Source organism: Esox lucius, chromosome 9, assembly GCF_011004845.1.
Source record: "Esox lucius isolate fEsoLuc1 chromosome 9, fEsoLuc1.pri, whole genome shotgun sequence".
NCBI classification, from domain to species: Eukaryota; Metazoa; Chordata; class Actinopteri; order Esociformes; family Esocidae; genus Esox; species Esox lucius.
The window spans coordinates 2,839,467-2,856,914 of record NC_047577.1 but is presented as its reverse complement, the minus strand read 5'-3'; the positions used below and the strand labels follow the sequence as shown (position 1 = coordinate 2,856,914).

Below are 17,448 nucleotides of genomic sequence, written 5' to 3'. Positions count from 1 at the left end.
CAGCACATCACTACAGGCTCAGTGTTCCACATAGAACCCAGCACATCACTACATGCTCAGTGTTCCATATAGAACCCAGCACATCACTACAGGCTCAGTGCTCCACATAGAACCCAACACATCACTACAGGCTCATTGTTCCACATAGAACCCAGCACATTACTACAGGCTCAGTGTTCCACATAGAACCCAGCACATCCCTACAGGCTCAGTGTTCCACATAGAACCCAGCACATTACTACAGGCTCAGTGCTAAAGATCTATGTCTCTCTCCTTCTCTGTCTCTCTATGTCCCTCTGTTGGTCTCTGACTGTCAATTAAATTCAAATGACTTAATTGGCATGACGTAAGAATGTACACATTGCCAAAGCATATCAGAGATACCATTAATTCACAGTAAGACATAATAAAATCAACCAGAATAATCAGTAGTCTCTCTCAATCTTTCGGTCTGTCTCGTTGTCCTTTTCTCTCTACTAGCTGGACTTCACAGTACTGATTGACATCCTAAAGGCCTACCTCCTGTCTAGTATTAAACCAAAAATGTATGTCATCACTGACTGATTAAAACAAACATTTCCAATCCCTTCCTGGTTTATAATCCACTCCAATCAAAATTCAAATCTCCCTGATTGTTTTAAAATACCCCACCACTGCCTAATGTAAAAGTAGTTCTCTGCAGGGTTTAGCAGAGATGGGATTCCATTCAGGACACACACCTTCATTCTGAAGACTTCCTCCCAGAAAGCATTGGGGGTCCAAGGGGACCAATGAGAGCTCAGAGTCAACACCGCCACTCTAATGAGGCTCTACCTACTGTGTTGCCATGGATACAGCTAATAGCAGCGAGCTGACAGGCTGCTGAGTGGTGATAAGGGTTTCTCATTATATAGACTTATTTTCACACATCCACACAGGGAAGAGTATTTGTAGGTAATCTGAAGAGTAAATGGATGAAACTACATCTACCCACCAAGAGTGAAAAAGGAGTGCAAGGTTATATTACCTGTGTTGAGTGATACAGAGGGATAGTCTGTGTGTTTTGACCGTGGGAAGGGAAAATGTGTGTGTGGCATGATTAACTCAACCACAGCCTAGAGAATCAATGCAACAACATCAATTCTTCCGTTTCACTTTTCTGTAGAATTCCTGCTAAGAACTTCTAGTGCATCAGATGCTAAATCGAATGGCTGAATTCCATAATAAGCTAGCCAGCTTTTTTGTTTCAAACTTAAACATCAGAAATCTGACTTTAGCTGAGACTGGTGTGACTATTCAATACATGACTTCAAAGCCTTGACCCTCACAGCCTCTAAAATGTAAGGCCTTCTCCATCCTACCCTTCCTCTTTAAATGTGTTGTTTATGGACAACTGCCAAACAATCTGGCCTGTAACAATCTTCTCAAGATTTCCCAGCTTTCAGAAATAGACACAGAAGAGATTGCCTTTGTTAGGGTCACAAATCACATTCCCAATACATGCTGAAGTCTGTGACTGTCAGCATCCTCATTCTGTTGGTCCTCAGTTAGGATTTTACATCCTCATTCTGTTGGTCCTCAGGCAGTATTTTACAAACTCATTCAGTTGGTCCTCAGGCAGTATTTGACAACCTCATTCTGTTGGTCCTCAGGCAGTATTTTACATCCTCATTCTGTTGGTCCTCAGTCAGTATTTTACTTCCTCATTCAGTTTCTCCTCAGTCAGAATTGTACATGGTCAGCCAGGCCATCCTAATACACTGCATGTAGAAGCTCCTGGTCTGCCTCTCCATCCCCCCAAGGCTCCACCCTGGAGCCCCTACTGATTTGTACCTACATGCTACCCCTGGGACTCATTTTGAGGAAACATGCACTGGGCTTTGACATCCATGCTGAATGCTCCAGAAACACTGACACTACCAACGCCTCTGCACTCCTGGTCAGATGCCAGGAGGACATCAAAATGTGGATTTGCAAACCTGGAGCAGTTAACAACTCACTTTTAGCAGTCAGGTCAAGAGCTCCCTGTCCAAGTTTGAGCTCAGGTCTATATACACTCAGTTCAGCCCTTTGAGTTCAGGCTTATATACACTCAGTACATCCCATTGAGTTCAGGCTTATACAGACCCAGCACAGCCCATTGAGTTCAGGCTTATATAGACTCAGTACAGCCCATTGAGTTCAGGCTTATATAGACTCAGTACATCCCATTGTGTGCAGGCTTATATAGACTCAGTACATCCCATTGTGTGCATGGTCAGACTACACGTCTAACAAGCTGTTCTGCATAGATCGACGTAACAAGATGTGTGGAGCCCATGAGAAGTTATCTGCAATGTGTGTACTATGTGTAGGCACATATCGTTCAGTGAGAAGAGCAGAAACACACACAGTGGCTGTACTCAATTACTTGATTATGAATCACTTTGAATGTCCATTTAACAAAATGATTCAATCATAATAAGAAACAAGTACATTTTCCACCACAAGCGCATTACAAATTAACAAATTAATTCTGTTATTGATTAGTTATTGTTGGTAAGTGTGTTAACGCGTGTACATGTGAATGCATTCAGGTGTGTGTGTGTGTGTGTGTGTGTCAGGACCAGATGTCTCAGAAGGGACGACTCTAAAGGTCAGGTATGACATCCGTCCCAAACAAGACCCTATTCCCTAGTAAAGTAGTGCCCTAAATAGTAATGTAGTATGTAGTATGGAACACTACATGGAGTTCACTAGTGAACGATGATCCCTCTGCCCTCAGGGGCAACGTGCAGAGGATGTGTGTGCGTGAGCCTGTGTGTGTGTTAGAGGATGTGTGTGGTGTGCCTGTGTGTGTGTTAGAGGCGTGTGTGCATGCGCCTGTGTGTGTGTTAGAGGATGTGTGTGTGTTAGAGGATGTGTGTGCGTGAGCCTGTGTGTGTGTTAGAGGCGTGTGTGCGTGCGCCTGTGTGTGTGTTAGAGGCGTGTTCCATTGTTTCCGGGCCTGTGACCTTTACACTCCTATAACAGACCCTGAGTGGCAGGTGTGGGTCTCAGTGCTTATTAAGTGTGTGTGTGTGTTGGGTTGTGTGGCAGGGGGTTAAGGCCCCACACAGACACATAGAGCAATTAAACAGTCCAGAGGGCCAATTAAAAAAGAAACAGGAAGTGTGTGTGTGTGTGCACGCGTGTGTGTAATCTCTTTTGTAAGTACAAAAAGCATTCATGGACAATGAATTACTGTAGCACTTACTGGCATTCATGGCTACGTTTTGTGATGCAGCATATACATTTAAATTGCACATAATTAACATATCAGTCCGCCAGTACTAAGTAGTTAAATCATGCTGAGGTCAGGTTCATCTGACAAGCAGACGAATTGTGATGACGCACCTTCTGTAAATTGCCTATTATGGCATTTGTAACATTATACACCTAATGGTCTTCATTTTAATGACCAACGTTTTTCAAAGGGTTTTAAACCGAGTCCTAACCACACGGAATTTGCGTGCTGTTGGGATTCCACCTTGTCCAGGGAAATGTCAAACCGCGACGCTCGAGATGGGGCCATAGGAGCTAATTTTTCCGACGAGGAGGAGCGGAGCGTGCTGGCTGCCGGCACTAACGATCCGCGGGGTCGGAGGGGACATACCCGGCCCAGGTAATTAACGTTTAATAGAGTGGCACTGGGAAGAATTGTGCGTGAAAGAGTGGCGTTCGTGTGTGAGCGAGGCAAGAGAAAGAGAGAGAGGGGGTAGCGTGTGAGAGGTCAGCGCGGCACTCCGACGAGAATAGAGAAAGACGGCGTAAATTAGCACTACAAATGAGTCAGTCTGTGCAGCTTCTTCTGTCCGATCCATTTTAATGGTTGTTATTCTAGATGCTTAAGTATCCACATTGACAACCTGTCTATTAGAATCACTGACAAGACACGGACTGATTAGTATAACCAGCTCCCCCACCTTATTCTTGCTTTTTACAGCAATTCACTCACTGCCAGCTCTATTCTGTTGGGGGCCACAAGTAATATTTGATTTGGGGCCCCCTCTTCCCTATTGTCGAGGGCCCCCTAGCAGTCAGAGGCCCCCTAGCGGTCGCTTATGCCAGGATATTTTTCCATAAACGTCCATATACCATAAAAAATGCAAGTGGAGTTAGTATCACCAATTTACATTTACAACAAAGAGGAAGATTAAAATACAGAACAAATATTGCCTTTCATAGAGCTGTTCTCATTAAGTTCCTCGGTTTGTACATTTATTTCTGTTACTTGAAGATAATAAAACAAGGTCCAAAACACAGATCAGGCCCATCTTCCTGGTATCAAGTGTCAAAGCCACTGTGCCTCAACTCTCTCGTTGCTCGTCCTCCAGGGTTTCATCTGTAAACACACTTCGTGACAACTGCTGATGTCAAAAATACTTTATAAAATAAACGTCATTTATTGATTGAGTACTTATTCATGATCAGTCAAGTCGTTTGAAGAGACTCTTCTGGAAAACAAAATCCTTGGCACGGATTAGGATTTAAAGACATTCCCACTTCCGATGGCAAAGCCACTGCAACATGGGAGACCCTCAGAAACATGTAATCAAGTATCATCAATACTGTATAAAAATGATAATTTGTCATAATCACTCCCACCTAAAAGGAAAGGGACGAATCGCATGTTGATGCACATAACGATTGTAATGCTGGCTGATATTCCTGAGGTGTTAACCGTAGTGGGATCCATATGTAAATAACCAGAGCTGGAAAAGGTACAGAGTACTTGTACTCAACTGGGTTCGGCTGTGTTCACCACTTCAGGGAAGTATCTAGTTACAATCTAAGTAACCAGGTAAAGGGAGTTCAAAACTAAACAGTGATAAATTAAATAAAAAGGAAGAGTGTAAATGTCCCTGATTAGTTATGAACTGTGTTTCTCTGGTCATTTTGCTCTAACATAGGAACTTCCCAAAACTGGTGAACACAGCCAGTACTTTTACTTTGTACTTTTTCCACCTCTGTAAATAACACATTGAAGTCAAACATTGCGGCAGTTACACACCAGTTTTTATTTCAACATTTAATAAAATGATTGAAAATCAGGAAAGTAACAGACACCCTTGAACCTTGATAATTCCGGGGACTTTTAAGGGAAAAATGTTCGTTCACAGCAAAGACTTGTTAAACAGTTATGGGAAAATTGTAAAAAAGACAACTGGAGGCTGAGAAAGATTAGGAGGCCATAACGGTATGTCGGTAGGAGCGAACACACAATATACTTCACCCAATCCCACACCAGACAGGACGACATCCAACGAAAAATGACACCTAACCCACGACAGATGTGACTGACTGTGGATCTGGGGTGATCTGACTGTTGTTCACCCCTCCTGTCCGGAGACGTTTGATACACAAGGAAGCCTTTTCAAGGAGATACGCAGGGATAGCAAAATGTCATAACCAGCGCTATATCAGAAGGCTACTACTCAGATCTCATCACTGAATATGAAAAGAGGCCATGTGAAGAAAAAAAAAAAAACTTATGGGTTTAAAAGAGAAAAATGCATTCAATCTTTGTAAAGCTTTACTTAAAACAAATTACTTTAAATTTGACCATCAGCTATTAACAAGGTCTGTATGAGTGTGATGTCGAGGACACACTGGAGTCGACACAAAATGGAGGACAAAGAATGCGTCACTCTGGTTTTAGGTCAAATCCCTTACCAATAACAAACAACAAAAATACAGATTCAACATTTCTCTCATTAAAAAGCATAGAAGAGAACTGGAATTTGCTTGTACTTTCTAAAGTGACTGGCATTTAAACGGAATTCAGCCCAACCCTCCAAAGAATTACACCCCCCCACTCTGTGTACGTACCCAACTGCCCACTATTCCCTTGGTAGTACACTCATTTTAAAAGGACTCATGTCAAAAGGTTGTGCACTACATAGGAAACATGTATATGAAAATGCCCTGCTCTACTTTAAACACACTGACAGCACAATCTGCACTGCGTTGCCAGTTTATTACCAGTCCCCTTTCCCTCCTTTTTCTTCTCGTCTCCTCCTGTTCTTCTGGTACAGCCCCTTTCTCTCCCCTTTTCTATGCATCTCCCTCCCCATCTGTTTTAAGAGCATCCTTTCTTTCTTCTTGTTTTATATCCTTATCTTCCAGGGCTGTGGGGACCACTTCCTGTAGCCCATCCGTGAGACTGTCCTTCTTGGCAACCTCTTCCCGTCTCCCATCCATAAGGCTGTCCTTCTTGATGATCACTTCCTGTTTTCCATCTGTAAGTCCTTCCTGCTTGGCAACCTCTTCCTGTTTCCCATCCATAAGGCTGTCCTTCTTGATGATCTCTTCCAGTTCCCCATCTGTAAGTCCTTCCTGCTTGGCAACTTCTTCCTGTTTCCCATCCTTAAGACCCACCTCTTTGGCAACCTCTTCCTGTTTCCCATCCTTAAGACCCACCTCTTTGGCAACCTCTTCCTGTTTCCCATCCTTAAGACCCACCTCTTTGGCAACCTCTTCCTGTTTCCCATCCTTAAGACCCACCTCTTTGGCCACCTCTTCCTGTTTCCCATCCTTAAGGCCCTCTTCCTTGACAACCTCCTGCAGGTTGTACTTCCTGTAAAGCATGTAGTCCCTAACAACACTGACACAGCACACGCTCTTGATGACCTCGACGATGATGGTGAGCTCGGGTGTGGTCAGGTCCACCTTGTTCTTAGGATTCATCTTCCCTACCAGGCCTGCAGGGGGAGGAGGAGAGATGTGCATTCTGTATCAAGTATGTTTTATCAGGTGTAAGAAAAAGCTAATCATTTTTTTAAACAGTTCATCAATTCATAAGAACAAGCAAAAGAAACCTGCATGCATAGACTGACAGCGCAGCCTTTAAACAATTTAGGCCTGAGCGATTAGCACAGTTCCAGCCACAATATAAAAGTATTTATAGGATTTCAACATTTAAACAGTCTGGTTGTGTACATTATTGTTTGGTTCTGCAAAGTTGTGTCCATTTATGATATGCGTTGACTTAAGACATTTGCAGGTCAGATCCGTTGCCAGGGAAACATTAGTCTTTAAGTAGAATGAATGGTGGCCGGCGAGTCCGATGACTAAAATAAATCAATCATGAAAAACGAGTATTAACAAAATAAGAAATAGTTTGCCAGCTGAGTTTGTGGGCCCATCTATTGGGTCCCTACTGCCTCCATGTACCTGCCAAGGTCTTTATGATGTCCTCCCTCTTGTTGTGCGAGCTGTTGCGAGCTTTGAAGGCAATCTGGTAGGTTCCATGATTGGGGACTTTAAACCACGGCTCCAAGAACACACTCAGGTACTTATCCATGTCCTCCTGGAACGCCTTGCACGTTCCACTCACCTAGAACATGAGACAAAACCACTTGAATCAGACGTGAAGTCCAGAGTCTATATTTAAGATACTCTTCAGAATAAGAGTGCAGATCTGGTAAACAGATTCTAGAACAGCACTCTTAAAATAGTTCTATTCTAATCTTCAGATTCCCTTCCATTCTAATCTTCAGATTCTATTTCCATCCATTTTAGTTCTACACAACACGTATCAGACATAACTCTTGTAGTGCAGGTAAACTTCCTAAAAAATCTTGGGGATTTCCCAACGGAACCATCAGGCCTCTGTCCTGAATAAAAGCACTCTTTGCCAAATGTAGTGCACTTCTTTCTATATGTAGTGCACTTCTTTCCATATGCAGTGTGAAGGGGGATAGGGCACCATTTGGACCACATCATTCCAAAGACTCACCGGCAACATTCTGAGGATGACACGTGACTTCTTCTTCTTGGTGAGGTGGAGGTCTGACAGGATGTGGTGCACCAGTTTATCAGGGTCTGGGGGTGGGGGGCAACAATGGAGAAAGGTTAGTAAAGAATGCATTAGTTGACTGACTACTGTGGTCTTCTTAACAGATATCACCATCCATGTTGATAGCTGGCATTAAAATATGTATAACAAACAGCATAATTGACCATTAAGGATTGACCATGGATGCATTTCAGCCAATTAATTAGATTAGTAACTAACGACTGATTTTAGACTAAATTACCATTTAAAAAGGCATTTGATTGGAGACTTCTAACGACTGACGTCAGTCTAAAGAATCATTTAAAAAATACTTAAGTGACTGTTAAGGACTGACCTTACACTAATTTAATATTTAAAAATGCTTTAAATTAGTAACTATTAACCCTTAAGTTATGTTAGGATCAAATTGACTCATTTTAAGACTTTGATTTGTCTGAAATACCATTTAGGTTACTTTCTGCATGAAACTTGATGATATCCTCGATATTGTGTTTATGAACACAAAATGAAAGGCAAACAAATTTAACAGTTTCAAGGGCCTCAAAATGACCCAGGGGTAGAGAATAGATGAAAATGCTTGTTGAAAATCCTGCTGAGTGCAGATAGAAAGTGGAAACTACACCTTACTACACGTTTGTATGGCTATCCTCATGGGGACCAGAAAATAGAAATAGCATGCTCCCTTGCCCTAATCTTAACCCTAACAAAGTAAAATGTATGCCTAAAATGTACCTAGATGTAATGCCTAACCTTAACCCTAAACTTAACCCTAAACACCTGGACCTTAAAGAAACCCCAATTCTAACCCTAAAATGATTTGTTAGTTTGATCCTAAACCTAAACCCTGAGCCGGAAATGGACCTTTGCCTAATGAGTCTACGCTTTTTTGGTTTTACTATACTCATTTGGAGTATAGTTAGACCTAATACACACACACACACACACACACACACACACACACACACACACACACACACACACACACGGTCAGTTTGTTGCAGTACTTCTATCAGGTCATGGTCACATTAGAGATACACCAATCAACCATAACATTATGACCACCTGCCTAATACTGTGGGTCCTTTTGGGTCCCCCATTCACATGAATGGCAGGACCCAAGGTTTCCCAGCAGAACATTGCCCACAGCATCAAACTGCCTCCACCGGCTTGCTTCCATCCCATGGTGCATCCTGGTGCCATGTGTTCTCCATGGAAACGATGCACAGGCACCCAGCCATCCACGTGATGTAAAAGAAAACGTGATTCATCAGACCAGGCCACCTTCTTCCATTGCTCCGTGGTCCAGTTGGATCGGACCACAAGGGCCAGCCTTTGTTCCCCATGTGCATCAATGAGCCATGGCTGCCCATGAACTTTACTCGTAAGAAAGGCTTTGTTGTGTAGTAGGTGGGAGGACCCATATATTTCATACAGTATATTCTCTACTAAAGTTGTTCACTTCGATAACTGTGACAAGACCAGCGTGTCTTGTGAGAGACAATCAGCACGTGATGTGAGAGTCTTCCCAGAAACCTTTCACTGTTATAGATTATTGTGTAGAGATGACCATAAAACAAGTGTTAAGCAATGACCTTTGACTAAACTACCATTTAAAAAAGCTTTAGATTACTGACTATGGACTGACCTTGGACAAAATTACCATTTAAAAAGTGTTAGATTAGTAACGAGCCACATGCTCACCGAGGTTCTTCGTCTTGATGAAGATGACGTTGTTTGCGCCGCTGTCCAAGGCCAGAAAGCGACGCTCCCGTTTCCCTGACGACGCCTTGAGCTGCTTCACCTCCTTCTTCAGTGCCGCCTCCACGTCTTCATCCTCATCTTCCTCGCTGCCGCTCTCCTCTGGCTCCTTGAACTTAACAAGTTAGTCAACACAACGCTGGGTTTAACATTAACAACAGGCAAACTTGTACTTCATCCTCCATTAACTTACAGATATCTGTCTTTATGCTCACAACTTAACACCTCCCAAACACCATAAAGGCTCAAAGTAATGGGCTGAGTTACAATTTAGCGGCCCTGGAGCGATTAAAGCCTAGCACAACCTTCGGCCAATAGCATTAAGGCGCTAGCAACTCCCTGGTTTTAATTACGTGATAGGACAGGTGCCTACCACGTCCCATCGCTTGGCTTTCCGCCTGTACATCGACAGTGAAACAAGTTATTAGTTCAAAGCGGGAAGAAAGGATTATAGCCTTTTTCAATCGTACATGGTTAAGCTAGCCAAAATACGCTGCTTACATTCTCAGGTCCGTAGAGTTGGTCAGCATATTCGTTCAGCAGGTTAAATGCTTCCGCAGTACATTTCCTCTCGTTCATGTTACAGGTGATTAAAATGCCCTGCATTCCAACTTCAAGCTCCCGGGAGCCCCTGTATTTCTTACTCCGCTGTCCACCGCCATAACGCTTCTTACTGCGCTTCCTCGAGTCTTGTGCTTGAGACATATCTGATAATATAGGCTAATAATAACGGTTAGACAACCTGAACCTGGATAACGTTAGCTAGATTTCTTTTAGCACTAGCAAGGATAGCAGAGTTAGCTAGCTACTACACAACTACGACTAGAAAGACTAACGACGCATGCATGGGATTGCTAGCTAACAAGCAACAAAACCTCTGTACATGGTCATACACTTAGGGTTTAATAAAATCGCTTTGATTAACTTGATACAGAAAGGCCAGTCCACTTTTAACTACAGCCACGCTCAGACCAAAGTTACTCCTGGTTCATTCAAACCACAGCTGCTTACAAAATGTGTACACCGCACTACTACCGGTCGCTATGAGGGACAATTTACTATGTGAAGTTCGTTACTGCAGAATATGGGATATTCGTTGTGAATTGTATGCGTGACTGAAATTGAACCCATGTAAAAAAAAAAAATGTAATACATATTTTATTAAAAACCTTGCTGACAAATATTTTACATTGAATGATATTCAATCTCACATAATAGGTATTAATAAATTAAAACAGCTACACTGTAAATGCATAAAAATCAAGGCCTAGAAAAGCTGTGGCAAACAATGTAGATAAATACGTCATATTTTCATGAAGCATTGTCACTTAAATTAATCCAATTACCCATTAGAGGTCAATGCCACTCATTAAGTGTCCTCAGAACCACAGGGTATAGACATTTGTTCCAAACCAGCATGAACAGAACAAATCATGAGCCCAATGGCAACAAAAAACCACCCACAGATCTAGTAACTCTTCCTAGACGTTGGTGGGTGAACAACGCTGATGTTGCGACCAAAACAAAGAGAGACAGAGGATGCCGCAGTGCGAGCCTGTGAATTGGCCCGGAGGAGAGCTGACTCCCACTTGAAGAACTCACAGCTCTTCCGGTTCCCACCGGGGCCAGGTTTACGCACCGCACAGCCGTAGAACGTTCGGCCGTGGTTTGGACCGCCGTTGCACACCGTTTGCCGCTTCGCCCGACGCCCGCAGCCACACAGTGGGGCTGTGATCCTGGCGTTGACGGCCGGTGGGTACGATGAACGGGTCGCCGACGAGGAGCAGAGGGAAGACCCGCCCACAGAGGAGCCGAGACCAGCAGCGTTCGACGCACACTTCCTTGGCCTTGACGACGCGTTAGCGACGGTTCTGGCGACGGACGTCTTCAATGGAGCGTTGTTCTGGGCCACAGTGTGCGTTCTCAACCAACTGGCTGATTGGTTAGAGTCACGGCCAGTGGAAAGAGGTCTCGGCCTGGTGAAAGAAGGACTGGGCAGGGAGTGGGAGGACTTTGCCGTCGGGGCGTAAGCAGTGGTTTTGGATGGGAGGGGTCTTGAGCACTCTGCTTGGTGGTTGATGTTCTTGACCGGCACGGGTTTGCTGGAGGAGGAAATGGACACTGTCGAGGTTTTGCTGCCAGCCTTGGGTGTTCGGATGGCATCGGATGAGTCTGTCTGGTCACTGTAGATTTTAAAGGAATCGTTAGGCGTTTCTCTGTGGCGTCTCATATTTTCCGAAAGGAGGGAGCGTTGATGAACAGGCCTGGGTCTGGCAAAGGAAGAACTGTCTGAATTATGGGATGTGGAGGTTTTTAATATGGGGGAATTGTATGTCCGCGCTATTTCAGCTTTTGAAATTCTGCAGGATGTTCTTGAGTCATCCTTGGGTTTTGGCAACTCTCTTTTTGGTTCTGACTGCGTATCTGAGTGACTAACAGGTCTGGGCTTGGCATAAGAGGAACTATTTGCTGCTGAGGCGTATGTTTTCATTGTCATGGACACAGAGGCACTGGATGAGGTTCTAGTTTTGAGTCTGTGGTTCAGGCTGGTCAGAGGCTGGCACAATGTGTCGTTAGTGTTGGAACTCGGCCTGCCGTAGGTCGTGTTGGAACTGGGCCCACTGTTGTGAGGACCCGTAACAGGTTCTGATTGTCCTGGATTTGGAAACACAGAAGGATGAGTCTCAACACACACATCATTCCCTGTGTGCACAACAACAGGTGCCTCATCCGCCTCAAACATCTCCTCCTCCGTGTGCAGATCCTCACCAGCCACAACACGACAGTCCTCCAGTAGCACGTCATCATACGAACCACACGGCTCTGAATCCACCAAGACGAGCACTTCCTCCGCTACACTTCCTCCTTCCGGGTCAAGGTTTAAATCAGGCTGGGGTGGACGAGGGATGTTCACAGTGGTGGACACCAGAAGGAGGCTACTGCGTTTAAGGTGGCGGGAAGAGGTTGAATTAAGAGTCACGGGAGAGGAGACGTTATATGTTATAGTTCCTATTCTGGCTGTCCTGCTACTACTGCCACCACATGGCCGGGTTGTTAAACCGTTCAGGAGAGTCTTTGGAGAGACGATGCTCTGACACTGAAGAGGTTGTTTGGGTTTGTCTGCTCGGCCAGCAGCCATCTTGTTTTCTGAATGCTCGGGTTGGGGTTTAGTGTTGCCAGCTGGCATGTTGTTGAGTGGGTTTCCAAGATGCTGGCAATTTGTCTTTGGTGTCTCTTCTGTGTTTTTGATCATGGTGAGGTCATTTGCTGTGCTGTTAATGTTGTTATCACCTTTGTTGCCTGGACGATTGTTCCCATTTCCGAAAAGGGGTTTGGTTTTCAACGGCGCCTGTGAGAAAAATAAAATTACATTTTAAAAACACAGTCTGGTTGACAGAGAAGATAGTGTCAAAGGATTTCCGATCTTTCGCCTGTAGCCTGGAAGCAGGACAAACATCCTAATCAGTGTACCTTGCTAAAACCATTCCATTGCACTGCATTTAGGGAGTGTGGGAGGCTTTGGAATGGTTTGCACTGATGACAGCCCAGTGCGAAAAGAGGCAGTCACCTGTGGGAGTCTTTGGAATGGTTTGCACTGATGACAGCCCGGTGCGAAAAGAGGCTGTCACCCTTGGGAGTCTTTGGAATGGTTTGCACTGATGACAGCCCGGTGCGAAAAGAGGCAGTCACCCGTGGGAGTCTTTGGAATGGTTTGCACTGATGACAGCCCGGTGCGAAAAGAGGCAGTCACCCGTGGGAGTCTTTGGAATGGTTTGCACTGATGACAGCCCGGTGCGAAAAGAGGCAGTCACCCGTGGGAGTCTTTGGAATGGTTTGCACTGATGACAGCCCGGTGCGAAAAGAGGCAGTCACCCGTGGGAGTCTTTGGCGGAGAAGCAGTGGGTTCAATGAGGGTCACCCGGGTCTGCTTTTTTAGGGGAGTGGAACCTGAGACCAGAACTTGTTAGCACCGGTGGGTCATCAGTTGAGTAGCAGCAGCGGGTGGTCATTAGGAAGCCACTCACCCTCTCTAAACTGCGAGTGATCTTCATCACACACCCATCCTTCATCATCCTCCACGCCAGGTGGGCTGTGTTGCGGGCGTCATCCAGACCTGAAATTAAGAAAACATTTAGCGACAACAAAGAGAAACAATGCCCCAGATAATTATAGTGAATCCTGGACATTTATTCAAAGCCTTTGTGAAGGTGTCTTCTGTGTAATTTTGATCTTTCACTTGCAATTATATAAAATGTGTGTACTTGTTTTAGTAGAACAGTCAACATCCTTGAAAATGAAGATATTTTAGATTAGGATTGGAATTAGGTTTAGTGTTGATGGTTAGTTTTAGGGAAAGTATATATTTGTTGTTAAATGGTAGTTAATGGCTGGTCCTCACAAAGATTGTAAAACCAGTGTGTGTGGGTATCTACCGGAATGTTCCCGTCCAGAAAACTTAATTCCTAGATCCTGTAGGGCTCCGTTCAGGCCCTTGGGTTTTCTGTTGTAGAACAGCTGAGACATACAGGAGGTTGAACAGGTTTACACACACAAGGTAAATAACTTAATTCCTAGGTCTGTAATGTTTTAGTCGAAAGACCGTCACTCTTTTGACAGAAGTGTTAAAAGACCAACAGGCCATTGTGACACCACAAATTACCTGAAAGCCCAATGTTTTCTTTTTTAAGTGACCAGGTTTCTTGGCGGAACTCAAGAGTAATACTTCACATGCTTTGAGATGTTTTAATATTTAGAATTTAGTTAATTTAGCAAACGCTCTTATTACATCTTACTGCCATTGGACCTCTGGTACCAGTGCAGGGTGTAAGAAGTGTGATAGGCTATTAAAGGGAATGTGAAGGTGAATTGCTATTAAAGGGAATGTGAAGGTAAATTGCTATTAAAGGGAATGTGAAGGTAAATTGCTATTAAGGGGAATGTGAAGGATAGGTCCACCTCCAGTGCACGTATCCTAATGCATCATGGGTAGCATCTGCCCCACTACACTGTCCTTTCCAATAATAATAAAAAAAAACAGCCTGACAAAACACTACAAGTTAGGTATTTTGATTTACAAGACAATTATTGTAATTACAGCAACAAATGACAAAATACCCTTAAATACAAACTGTATCCATCTCTATATTTAAAAACAAAAAACAATTTCACAAAACATTGTATTTATTGATAATATAAGTATCTTGTATTTTCAAACATACAACAGACATTTGAAAGTATAGTAACTCACTTATTTTGGTTAATTTATGATTACTCACATAAAATAAACAAAATGCTAATCACAGTATAAATTAACATTTTCTGCAAATTATTATTTTAATGAGGACGAACAGAAATGCTACACACCCTGTAAGTAGCTCTGAGGTCTATCCAGCTGTTGAGGACATCTGGTTTGTGGAGCTGCTTCCTCTTACATTCATAAAGTAGACACACCCCCAGGTCCCAGTCTAAACCAATAGAACATACATCAAAGTTAATTAACCAATCATTTAGCACACATACCACTAGTTCCCAATGTAAAACAAAAGAAAACCTTTATTAAGCTGCCATACCTGAGCAGGTGACCGCTATTAAAACAACATACTGGACCAGGTGCCCTCTATGAAGCTGACATACTGGACCAGGTGCCCTCTATGAAGCTGACATACTGGACCAGGTGCCCTCTATGAAGCTGACATACTGGACCAGGTGCCCTCTACTGTATGAAGCTGACATACTGGACCAGGTGCCCTCTACTGTATGAAGCTGACATACTGGACCAGGTGCCCTCTACTGTATGAAGCTGACATACTGGACCAGGTGCCCTCTACTGTATGAAGCTGACATACTGGACCAGGTGCCCTCTACTGTATGAAGCTGACATACTGGACCAGGTGCCCTCTACTGTATGAAGCTGACATACTGGACCAGGTGCCCTCTATGAAGCTGACATACTGGACCAGATGCCCTCTATGAAGCTGACATACTGGACCAGGTGTCCTCTACTATATGAAGCTGACATACTGGACCAGGTGCTCTCTACTATATGAAGCTGACATACTGGACCAGGTGCCCTCTACTATATGAAGCTGACATACTGGACCAGGTGCCCTCTATGAAGCTGACATACCAGACCAGGTAACAAAGGCACAGGGATGCTGCTTTGCGGCTGCAACCAGACTCCTCTGCTCCCTGGGGAAGATCACGCCCCTCTGTAGCTCCAGAGTCTGCAGCCAACGAGAGAAGCGGGACAGACAGATGTGGAGGGGCACCCCTGCCTCCACCTGTTTCTGTTGAAGAGAAGACATGGCAAATGTTTCACGCCTGCCTCCACCTGCTAATGTTAAGTTCAGTCACAGAGAGATAGCGCATGCGAGACCAAGAGAATGACTCAATGCCACCATTTTGGTATCACACAGCGTCCTCCTAGAAATGTTGCCAGGCAACCTGGAATTTTAATTTGAGGGCCCCAGTGCACCTCTGTTTCCTACCCAGATGACACATTTAACCGACACATTGTGCTTCAACAAACGTCCACACAGGGCCCCCCCAAAAACCTACAGGGAGTCTGGGTGCGAGAACGCTTCTTTACGGACAACGTTTTACTGAACTTCCTGGATCAAGAAGCCGATGTGCGTGGTACCTGTGTGATCCCAGTGAGCTCAGTGCAGAACTCAGACAACAGTGGGTGCTCCTGGGGCTGAACGTACGTATGGAACTCGGACTCCATCTCCCCCGTCGTGGTGTTGAGGAGCACCGCAGGAAACTCAACTGGACAAAGGAAAAAGGGGGGGGGGGGGGGTATTTAAAGTCTACTGTTCATGTGATATTATTTATTTCCTTTGGCAATGATGACATTGTTTACACAAACTGCAGAGATTAGGATAGAGAGAAAGAGGTTGAGAGTTACAGTGGAGAGTATAATGCCATATCCATATTTAGTTTTCCTTCCTCATAAGTTACTTACTGATCTCCTGTCCATAGCTGTTCCTCTCCCTCCAGCATGTGGATTCAAAGTCGATGACAATCAGATATGGGAATATTTGGTCTAGAAAGTCAAGAGCTAAATTACATACTATTGATTCAATAAAACCGACACATACACAGAAAACCGACCCATACACAGAAAACAGACCCATACACAGAAAACAGACCCATACACAGAAAACCGACACATACACAGAAAACAGACCCATACACAGAAAACAGACCCATACACAGAAAACCGACACATACACAGAAAACCGACACATACACAGAAAACCGACACATACACAGAAAACCGACACATACACAGAAAACCGACACATACACAGAAAACCGACACATACACAGAAAACAGACACACACAGAGCCTTTTAAAAGTCGTACTTGAGGTCAGTGGTTTCTTCTGTCCAGCGGATGACTGGCTCCGTTTCCTCACGAATCCTAGTTGTCTGTTTTGTTAAGGGGACACGTCATTCCATCAGTTTTAACACCCTTTACTGCAGATATAGTCCCGCTTTTCGCTTTAAGGGATTGGGTCTAGAAGCTGGGTTACTACTGAAGAATAGCCAAATGGAGTATTACTGTAGCTATTTTCAAACCAGCGCTTCGAGTCACTGTTATGCCATGGTAGTATTCACATGTGGATTGCGTTGCTGTATGGCTAATAAACCAGTTTGAACAGATGCTTTATTTAACTTAACAGGAAAGTAGCTAGCAAGTAAGTTACTAGCAACAGATTAGATGGCTCGACTTAAATTACTTACTTCGCCAATTTCTTTGTGGACATGTTTTCTTCCGCACGGTCTCAACTTGTTTAAAGAGAAGTATTCATCAAATCCTTTCCAAAACCATCCAAGGATCAATAACAAATTCATAACAAAGAAGTATTTGGATTCGCGGTAAAAGTT

General features: G+C 44.0%; 2 protein-coding genes across 3 annotated transcripts; both read right to left on the bottom strand.

Annotated features, from left to right (window-relative positions):
* Window positions 1-4,998: 4,998 nt before the first annotated feature.
* On the bottom strand, window positions 4,999-10,619 carry thumpd1 (THUMP domain containing 1). 2 transcript variants are annotated; one of them, XM_029122134.2, is made up of 5 exons: window positions 10,058-10,619; window positions 9,500-9,665; window positions 7,739-7,824; window positions 7,174-7,336; window positions 4,999-6,701 (listed from the first exon to the last, which is right to left on the bottom strand). In XM_029122134.2, the coding sequence occupies exons 1-5, from the start codon at window positions 10,259-10,261 to the stop codon at window positions 6,055-6,057; spliced, it is 1,266 nt and encodes a 421-aa protein (XP_028977967.1). In that variant the 5' UTR covers window positions 10,262-10,619; the 3' UTR covers window positions 4,999-6,054. The 2 variants fall into 2 exon arrangements, with proteins under 2 accessions (XP_028977967.1, XP_028977966.1); XM_029122133.2 differs by having other exon boundaries at window positions 9,500-9,671; window positions 10,058-10,617.
* A 95-nt stretch (window positions 10,620-10,714) lies between these two features.
* eri2 (ERI1 exoribonuclease family member 2) lies at window positions 10,715-17,395 on the bottom strand. The gene is made up of 9 exons (XM_029122063.2): window positions 17,305-17,395; window positions 16,925-16,989; window positions 16,521-16,601; window positions 16,197-16,324; window positions 15,684-15,843; window positions 14,921-15,021; window positions 13,990-14,071; window positions 13,582-13,670; window positions 10,715-12,905 (listed from the first exon to the last, which is right to left on the bottom strand). The coding sequence occupies exons 1-9, from the start codon at window positions 17,325-17,327 to the stop codon at window positions 11,025-11,027; spliced, it is 2,610 nt and encodes an 869-aa protein (XP_028977896.2). The 5' UTR covers window positions 17,328-17,395; the 3' UTR covers window positions 10,715-11,024.
* Window positions 17,396-17,448: the final 53 nt, after the last annotated feature.